Source organism: Borostomias antarcticus (assembly GCF_949987555.1).
Source record: "Borostomias antarcticus genome assembly, chromosome: 23".
Lineage (NCBI taxonomy): Eukaryota > Metazoa > Chordata > Actinopteri > Stomiiformes > Stomiidae > Borostomias > Borostomias antarcticus.
The window spans coordinates 13850590-13860589 of record NC_140256.1 but is presented as its reverse complement, the minus strand read 5'-3'; the positions used below and the strand labels follow the sequence as shown (position 1 = coordinate 13860589).

General features: G+C 54.1%; 1 protein-coding gene across 1 annotated transcript in view; it reads left to right on the top strand.

Annotated features, from left to right (window-relative positions):
- The window catches only part of dock8 (dedicator of cytokinesis 8), a 93995-nt gene that overhangs the window by 56224 nt on the left and 27771 nt on the right, over positions 1–10000 (top strand). Inside the window, exon 33 of the mRNA XM_084457323.1 lies at positions 1805–1892. Within this exon, the coding sequence (XP_084313449.1) occupies positions 1805–1892 (88 nt within the window). The remainder of the gene's footprint in view (positions 1–1804; positions 1893–10000) is intronic.

Below are 10000 nucleotides of genomic sequence, written 5' to 3'. Positions count from 1 at the left end.
CAGCCGTAATGTCTATTATTCTGTAATGGGCTGTAGCAATTCTGGTGTATGCTATGTATAGCCTAATGGATGAATAAGAGGTGGTTATATTTCAAAAAACATAATGGGATCAGAGCAGCACATTCAAATAACAAGACCAGGAGACCTCGCCAGACCCAGAAGACCATTTAAAGACCCTCAGGCCTTTGATGAACAAGCTGTGGGTCATGTTCAGAACATGTGACCTCTCCTCAGTTTTCTCCCTCAAGCTCTACTGTTCTGGGGTGTTATCCACAAAGCATCAGCCATGAGCTGATCTTTAACCCTGATCACCTCTCTGGCCTGAGCTCCCGTCAGCACAGTTGAAGTCATCTGTTCTCAACAGATTCCACCCAGGTGCGTAGACTAGGGTAGAAAAACCTCGCGAAAGACAGACAGACCGACCGACAAAGCCTCCTGCCTGACCGGCAAAAAAAGAACTATGAACTATTTCATTTTTTGGGAATGAACTTGGTTCATAATTTGACATTTTGAACTTGAACTTGAAGTAGTTCGTTTTGAAAATTGTGAACTGAACTTTGAAATAATTAATTTTAAAAAGGAACTTTCCCAACACTGCCAATCTCTCTCTCTACCAGTCTCTATCTCTGTCTCTCTCTATCTCTCTCTTTCTCTCTCTCTCTCTTTCTCTCTCTACCAGTCTCTCGATCTCTCTCTCTCTCTCAACCAGTGTCTCTCTCTCTATCTCTCTCTCTCGATCACTCTCTCTCTCTACCAGTCTCTCTATCTCTCCATTTCTCTCTCTATCTCTCTCTACCAGTGCCTCTCTCTTGTTCTCTCTCTCTCTCTCTCTCTCTGTCCATATCTCTTGTAGCCTGGTATGACCATCCCGATCTAGCGAGCTCACTGCTTCACTCCGCAATATCGGTCTGGCCTTCGCCCCATAGATAGCGATTACGTGGGAGGGGGTATTTGCCTTGACAGACAAACGCTTTCAGCCAATCAGCGTTCAGCAAACTTTTGCCAAATCCAGTCAGAAGGACGGCAAAAACGTCTTTTCCACCGATAAACTCCGCTAGTGCATACTCTTGTTCTTGTTTAAGTGTTGTGATTAAGTCTATTTCTGCAATAACTGTACTTATAGCTGTTTATTCTTCTAACGTTAACGTTACCACTCGTTGCTTCGGGAGCCGCCATGTTTGTTTAGCGAGCGGCAGGGACACGAACCAATCAGGGGCTGCTTTCCACTGGGGTACGGAACAGCAGTTAAAACGCAGTCCCTGATTGGCCCGGTATGCTCTGGATTTTGGGATAATCGCTCTGGAGGAGGCGAAGGCCAGACCGTTCTGCGTTAGTGAAACAGAATGTGAGCTGGCGAGAACGGGGTGGTCGTACCAGGCTCTCTCTCTCTCTGGCTCTCTCTCTCTCTGGCTCTCTCTCTCTCTGGCTCTCTCTCTCTCTGGCTCTCTCTCTCTGGCTCTCTCTCTCTCTCTGGCTCTCTCTCTCTGGCTCTCTCTCTCTCTGGCTCTCTCACACTTTATTTCTCTCTCTCTCCTCTCTCTACTTGTTTTTTTTTTCTCTCTCTATCTCTCTCTCTGTCCATATCACTCTCTTCTCTCTCTATTTATCTCTATCTCTCTCACACTGTATTTCTCTCTCTTCTCTCTACCTCTCTCTCTCTCTCCCTCTCTCTCTCTCTCTCTCTCCCTCTCCCTCTCTCTCTCTGTCTGTCTCTCTCACACTGGAGCAGATGAACTGTTTATCCATTAGTAATCTTCTGTTTGATAGGATAGGATGACAACCTGATTGCCCTTTGACCTTACAGGAAATGACCGGGCATTGGGTCAGAGAGAGAACCTGCGCTGGAGGAAAGACCTGACGCAGTGGCGCCAGACCAACGAGAAACACGACAAGTGGGTCAACACATATACACACACACACACACACACACACACACACACACACACACACACACATTCACAACCTAATGACCAAAACATATCCCTCTGGTCTGGAATAGTGTTGCACAGTATACCGATACTAGAAAGGTACCGCGATACCCTGCCATCAATAACCCATTTTATTAGTATCAGTACTTTAAGAATGAGCCGTATTTCTGAGTTGCGTCGAGGCAGTGAGTCGGGGCCATGTGCGTGTCTGTCTCGGGCCTGGGTTACACAGCGCTGTTTCAAGAACCAGAATGACATCCAAGCTACACGTAACGTTTCCCTCAGCGTTGCTAGAAGTTATCAGGTTCACATGGAAACGCTGTGGCAACACCATTCACAGCACTGCGAGCATGCGTGGGCCTGTTCTAAACCCACCCTGACAGTTATCTAGGAAAATCATTTGTTTGGAATGCATTTATTTAGGGCTGCCTGTCTTCAACCAAAGGAAATCTTGGTCAGTCTGTTCTCAGGCCTACATTTCCAAATTAGGGTGATTCTATTCCTTAGTGAGTAAGTAACTAGTAGGCCTAATTCATTATTCAGCATTTAAGTTATTAGCCTATTATTGTTGTTGTTGTTTATTTTGATAGGCCAGGCATTTCCCCTCCACCTCAAATTGGTCGACCCTGGATCATATTCCATAACCTCTCATTTTGTTCCTCCATCCAAATTATTTAAATAAATGCACTTTCCAATGTCTGAATAAAATCATGAGTTTTGCTGGAGTCTGATCGAGCTCCCCATTTGAGGTGGCAATCTGAGTCTTAAATCAGACTTTTTCTCTTGAGGTTCTGGTAAAATTAAACATGTTTAATATTATCAGAAGTTTTTAGTCTTAATGCAAACGACCTTCATGATCCCAGTCTTTGCAAAATAATTTAGTCTGTGACTAAAAACTCCACATCTAGATGTGAGAGGGTGTCAGACATAACAATCTTTGCGAAGTCTAGTGTATAGAGATGGCACTTTGTCTAAATTATGTTGCTGCTGTGTCTTTGGAGATTGCGTTTTCACTATTTAAATGCATAAAGAATAAGATAGAGAGAACAGATTGGAATAGCAGAACATTCAAATCGAATAGAATATCCTAACAAAATGAAATAAAGACAGGCCTACTTTTTACAATGCTGAGTAACCATTTTAGAGAGATTGGGCTTGGACTTTTGACAGCAGCATCCAGCTCAAAATACTCTCCCGCGGATATAATCAGGAAACTCATAGTCTATTTTATCAATGTTTTATAGCCTATAGACTATTTTTGTCTTGACTGTTTTTTGTAGTTTGCAAAGAACGTTCACAAAGGAAAGTGAAAGGGCTGAGGGCTGCTCAGTTGGTTACTCTAGACGGCACCGGAGGATTTCCAAAAACAAAAGCGCCTCTTTGGTAATATTTCAGATTTAAACCCAATGTGAATAGCTGGGGAACCTCATAACATCAATGAGTCAATCTGTAAACTCTGGAGCTCGTCATGCCGTAACGTTGCTCTGTGCTGCGAGGCTGTGACCCGCTCTGCTGCGCGAGGACAGAGTGAAACCAGAGGGTTCTATTTCGTGGAGCTCCTCCCCACAGGGCTAGCTCCTATTGGCTAGCGAAACCCAGCTAGCTACATTGACTGAAGAAAAAAACATACACGCACCTGTGTCCAACCAGGTCCGGTGCACCACTGTATAAGCGGGCTACGCCCGCACATCTGCTCCTTCAAAATTTTCAGCTCGCATTGCTACTGAAAGAAGATAAGAATGTCTACTCAGCGGACCCAAGTGGAGCTGGCGGCGTCCCTAGATGACCCCTGCCGGCGCCGATTGATCCGCCGGATCGTTTCTGTGTGTGCGGCTCCCGCTACAGCGACGTGGGACACCACCTCTGCTTCCGCTGTCTGGGGCCGCAGCACGCCAGAGCGGGTCTGGCTCCGTCCCCCGCCTGCGAGATCTGCGCCCTCCTGGAGACCATGGAGAGGATGCTCCGGGCGCATTTCTTCGCTCCGCCGCCGCTGGAGACTGAAGGTCTGGTCCAGCTGGTCGGCGAGGACATCGGCGCGCCCCCGCAACAACCGGCGGCCCCGATTACCTCCCTCGCGCCTACGGATGATGAGGAAGAGCTCTCCGAGGCAGACGAGTGTCTCTCTGCGTCGGAAGCCACTACGGCTAGTGGCGCCTCCTTCCCGGGGCGGGGTTCCTTCGATCGCGACCTGCCCCGGCTGCTGGAGAGAGCCGCGCATCACCTCGGTATCTCCGTCCCGGAGGTTGCTGCGACTACGGGGCTCCCACTGTGGAGCTCCGTCTGCTACGGGCGTCCCTCTCAGCCTACTCCTCGTCTCCTGCCGGCTATGCCTGACCTGGAGGCGTTCGTCGAGGCTGAATGGGAGCGGCCGTTGGCCATCAGAGGTCCGCTTCGCCAGTTCAGCAGAGCTACGAGGGTAACCGGCTGGACTGACGTAGCAGCTATCGGCTCTCCTCCTCTGGAACCCGACATTGCAGCGGTCCTGGTGCCTGGTTCCTCCGCCTGGGGCTCGGCCAGGAAGCCTCTCATGCCGGACGTCAAGGACAAGACAACCCTGTCCTTGGCCGACAAAGGTTTTTCTCTGGCCGCGCAGGCCGTGGCTGCCTCCTCCTCCATTGCTATGCTGGCCATTTACATCGGCCAGCTAGCTACGGAGCAAACCCCCCCCTCTATGGATGAAGACAGGAGAGCGGAGATGGCCGAAGCCGCCGGAGCCGTTGCTCAGCTTGTGAGAATCTCCGCCTCCTGTCTTGGTGGAGTGATGGCCACGTCGGTGGTGCAGCAGCGCCACCTATGGCTCTCCCTGACTCGTCTGCGCGAGGAAAACAAGGGTGTCCTCCTCAACTCACCGGTCAGTAGGGAGGGGTTGTTTGGGGCGGCTGTGTCTAACATCCTGGAGCAGTGTCGCAGCCAGGAGCAGGACCGGCTCCTCCTCGCTCGCCACCTCGCTGCTCCGGGGGAGCGCAGTGTGCCGGCACGTCCGCGTGCTCCGGCTGATGCTGCCGCGACTGGGAGCAAGCGCCGGCGAACACACAAGGCTAAACAACCTGCCACGGGGTCCCGCCCCGCTACGGCCCATGGACCGGCTCGCCCGGGCTCCTGGACTGCGCACGCGGCTCCTCCCCCTGCCTACCCCGCCCAGGGTGCCGGGACCGGTCCGGCGTCTTCAAGCGCGCCCACCGCTCCGCCTCCGGCTTGGGGTAGGAAGAGGCGCACCTATTGACGGTGCGTGGAGATGCGTGACTGTGTTGTGCCCACACCACGCTCTGTTAAGAGCGGCGGTGAGCAAGTTTCCCTGTTAAATAAAGCAAACACGATGCAACGTTATCAAGCTGGTTGTAATGTGCAGTCCGCATCTCCTCCCTTTTCAACTACTGTAATGTTCTCGGCTAGAGCCGCTGGGTCTTCTGTGAAAGAGTCAGAATTGACCACGGCAGGTCTCGCCGCAGCTGGAAGACCGGCTCGAGCCGCGGAGTCTTTTCCTGCTAAAGCAGACGTGACTCACGCGGGGCTCGCCGGCTCAGCTGATGTGATGTATTCGGCTAGAGCCACCGGGTCTTCCGTGAAAAAGTCGGAATTGACCATGGCAGGTCTCGCCGCAGCTGGAAAACCGACTCGAGCCGCGGAGTCTTTTCCTGCAAAGAGAGCAGACGTGACGTGCGCAGCTCTCGCCGGTTCAGCGAATGTAATATATTCGGCTAGAGCCGCCGGGTCCTCTGTGAGAAAGTCAGATTTGACCACGGCAGGTCTCGCCGCCCCTGTTCTAAACAGACCGTTTGGGTTTTTAACAGAGGGGATGTGTGCGCCCAGGCCAAGTGCTATGGCTGTACTGCCCTGTTCGGAGTTTTCTCGGGACCGACCGCTGGCGGGGTTTAGCGGCGAAAAAGATGCGCTAGACCCCCAGACGGCGTTCGTTCATTCGGGCCGAGCGTTCGAGCCTCTCCCTGTGTGTTCGACAGGTAGAGAGTTTTCACGCTCACCGGTCAGTGAGAATACTTCCATGTTTACTGCCTCGGCTGGCTATTTTCATGAGCAGCCGAGGCGTCGCTCCGTCAGTGTGTGTGATACCAACGCTCGGCCTTTAGCTAAAAGGAGCAGGCCTATGGTGTCTGATATCCACACTTCATCTCACAACGTGCACCAGTCGCATGGTTTTCGCCTGGCCGCTTTGTGTGATGTTGGCGCGAAATCACTGCCCGCCTCTCATGTCCCGTCTAGTCGGTCTGCGAAAGACGGCACCTTGACAGATCATGCAAATGAGAAGGCGGGGCTTCCCGCATTGCAACACTCCGCCGTTTTCTCTCAATGGGATGAGCAACGGCGGCTTGTTAGCAATGCGGACGGTGTCGGCTCACTTCCTGTTTTTGTGAATGAAGTGCTTCTTGACAGGAATGCCATTCATCCTCGCGCTGTTCAGGGACATGGAATTCCCAATGGGGATTTTCTTCATCTCCCTTTCGAGGGTGGCCTGCCTTGGGCCAGGACAGCAGAGTTTCACAGCTGTCCGGTGGCGGTCAGGGCCAAATTGAACTATGGCAGGTTCCTCGATCTGTTCCCGCGATCTCCGGCACAACCTCTTTCCAACCGCTTCACAGTCTGGCAGGAGAGATGTCTCCTGGACAGCTGGTTGCAGCGTGTTCTACGGGAAGGGTATCTCATTCAGTTTTGTTGCCCCCCACCGCCCTTCACGGGCGTAGTGGAGACAGTGATACCGCGTCCCGCTCAGGCTGCCGCTCTGTCAGCAGAGATTGCAGAACTGATGGCGAAGGGAGCGGTAACTGTGGTCCCGTCAGACCAGAGGGACGAGGGATTTTATTCCCGCTACTTCCTCGTGCCAAAGAAGACGGGGGGCGTGAGGCCAATTTTGGACCTCCGCCTTTTCAACAAAACGGTGGCAAATCTGAAGTTCCATATGCTTACGGTGCGACAAATGCTGGAGGCATTCCTTCCCGGCGATTTTTGCACCAGCATAGACCTCAAGGACGCTTACTTCCACATACCGATAGCTCATCGGCATCGGAAGTTTTTGCGTTTCGCCTACCTGGGTGTGGCGTACGAATATACCAGACTCCCGTTTGGATATGCGCTCGCCCCCAGAACCTTCTCCAATTGTGTGGAGGCGGCGTTGAGGCCACTGCGCCGGCAGGGCATCAGGATCCTGGCGTACCTGGACGACCTGCTGGTACTGGCTCCGTCGCCTTTGTTGGCTCTGATGCATACCGCCACGGTGGTGCGGCATCTCACCGACCTGGGGTTTGCAATCAACTGGGAGAAGAGTGCTCTGTGGCCGGCCCGTCAGATTGTTTACCTAGGTATCAATCTGGACACGAGCGCCATGAGAGCACGGCTATCCGATTCAAGGAGGGAAACACTGGAGAAGAGTCTCTGTGTTTGCCGTCCTTCTCGAAAGATCGCGGTTCTGTCGATCATGCGCCTTCTGGGTCTCATGGCAGCCGCCCATGTGGTGGTGTCACTGGGCCTTCTTCACATGAGGTGCGTGCAGAGATGGTTCGCGCGGCTTCGTCTGGACCCTGTGAGGCACAGACGGCGCCTTGTGCGGATGCCGGGGTCGTTGTCAGCAGACCTCGACTATTGGAGGGACCGGCGCGTAATAGCGCACAGTGTTTCAATAGGCAGGGTGTCGGCTCACGTCGCTGTCTTCACAGACGCGTCTCTAAGCGGCTGGGGTGGTACATGTCTGTCCCAGGCCGTAGGTGGTTTGTGGGCCGTCGGAGAATGGCGCCACATCAACCTCCTGGAGTTGGAGACGGTGCTACTGGCATTGCGCCACTTTGTACACCTGGTACAGGGGCGCGATGTGCTGGTGCGGTCAGACAACCAGACCACAGTAGCTTACATCAACCGACAAGGGGGAGTCCGCTCGCCAGCGCTTCACCGTCTGGCGGTAACGCTGTGGCGATGGGCTCATGTCAATCTCCGGTCACTGACAGCGCGGCACATTGCCGGCCGTCTGAACGTCGGGGCGGACCTGATGTCTCGGGGCGGGCCTCACCCGGACGAGTGGAGCCTACATCCTCAGATAGTGGCTCAGCTCTGGACCCGGTTCGGCAGAGCAGGGGTGGATCTCTTTGCTTCGAGAGAGAACGCGAAGTGTCCCCTCTGGTTCTCTCTGAGACAGCAGGACCAGCCTCCGCTGGGCGTGGATGCGTTCGCGCATGCCCCCTGGCCGGGGGCGCTGCTGTATGCTTTCCCGCCGATGGGGCTGATTTTACCATTGTTGGCCAGGGTGCGGTCAGAGGGTGCATCGGTAATACTGATAGCGCCGGACCGCCACTGGGCGAGATGGTATGCAGAAGTGATGGCCATGACTACTGTAGAACCGTGGCACATCCCTCATTGGCCGAACGCTCTGTCCCAGGCGGAGGGCTCAATTTGCGCACCTCCAGTCTTGGGACGGCCGCTGGTGGCCTGGCTCTTGAACGGCGGAGATTGTCTGATAGGGGACTCTCTCCGGCCGTGATCTGTACAATTCAGTGCGCGCGCGCGGCTTCCACTGCCTTGGTTTACTCTGGCAAATGGGCTGCTTTTGCGCGTTGGTGTGAGGAAAGGGACTTCGCTCCCGAGTCATGCTCGGTCGAGGCGATTTTGGAATTCCTTCAGCACCTGATGGATCATGGTGGCGGTTTGGCAGCATCCACTATCAAGGTGTATGCGTGTGCTATTTCCGCATGCCATGAGGGGTTCGCCAAAACTACGGTTTTCGGGCATCCCCTGGTTAAACGCTTCCTGGCCGGCACGCGCCGTCTTCGCCCTGTGCGTAAGGCTGCGGCGCCGCCTTGGGATTTGCTCTTGGTTCTGGATGCGCTATGTAAAGCGCCGTTCGAACCAATGGAGCGGATATCTCTCAAGTGGCTATCGATTAAGACCGCGCTGCTCCTTGCTCTGACGTAGGGCAAGCGGGTCAGTGATCTGAGGGCGTTGACAGTTTTTCTCATCACGGGTGATGGGAGCAAAGCTGTGTTGCGCACGGATCCATCTTTCGTTCCGAAGGTGGTCCGGGGCGCCTATAGAGCACAGGATTTGGAGCTGGGAGCCTTCTATCCTCCACCTCATGCGAGCGAGGAAGAGGCCCGCCTGCATTTGTTGTGTCCTGTGCGTGCGTTGACGTGTTACGTCCAGCGCACGGCTGCGGTCCGCACCACCCCCCAGTTGTTGGTTTGCCACGGCCCAGGGAAGGTGGGTTCTCCGTTGTCGAAACAGCGTCTCTCCCATTGGATCTGTGAGGGCATCGCCCAGTCTTACGTGACTGCGGGTCGTCCTCTGCCTGGTGCTGTTCGGGCACACTCCACAAGGGGTGTGGCCACGTCAGTTGCCCTGTTCAATGGTGTGTCAGTGGAGGACATCTGTGCGGCGGCGACTTGGTCGTCCCCGTCTCCTTTTGTCCATTATTACCTTTTATCCATGTCCTCTGTCTCTGTGGCGTCATCTGTGCTAAACACAGCCGCCGGTGCGAGCCAGCGTTAGACAGGATTTTTCATGTAGGTGTTCGGCTCGAGTCGCCGGGTCTTCTGTGAAAGAGTCAAAATTGACCACGGCAGGTCTCGCCGCTACTGGAGAACCGGTTTGAGCCGCGGGGTCTTTTCCTGCTAGGAAAGCAGACGTGACTCACTCAGGTCTCACCGGTTCAGCTAAGGTAGGAGCAGGCCCGTCTAGTGACGTTCCGCTCCTGTTTATGTGTGTGGCTGGGACGGGCTTGTTACGGAGTAACCGCTTTGGTCCAGCTCTCGCCCCACGTACCTCTCCTTGCCCTCGGCTGTGATAGACTGAGTGTGGCGGGGTGGGGCCAGTGCTTGGGTCGGATCAACTGTTAGTATGGTCTCGCCTTGGAGCCCTGGCTTGTGTCCTGACTGGTTTCCCTTACTGGGGCCAGCAAGAGTGTATGGTGCGGTCGTGTAGCTCCGCTTATGCCAATAGGAGCTAGCCCTGTGGGGCGGAGCTCCACGAAATAGAACGATGGTTACGTATTGTAACCCTAGTTCTATGAGTGGAGCGGAGCCCCACAGGGAACAGACTTGCTGACCCCGCAGTCTGCTCGCTGAAAATTTCGGTTA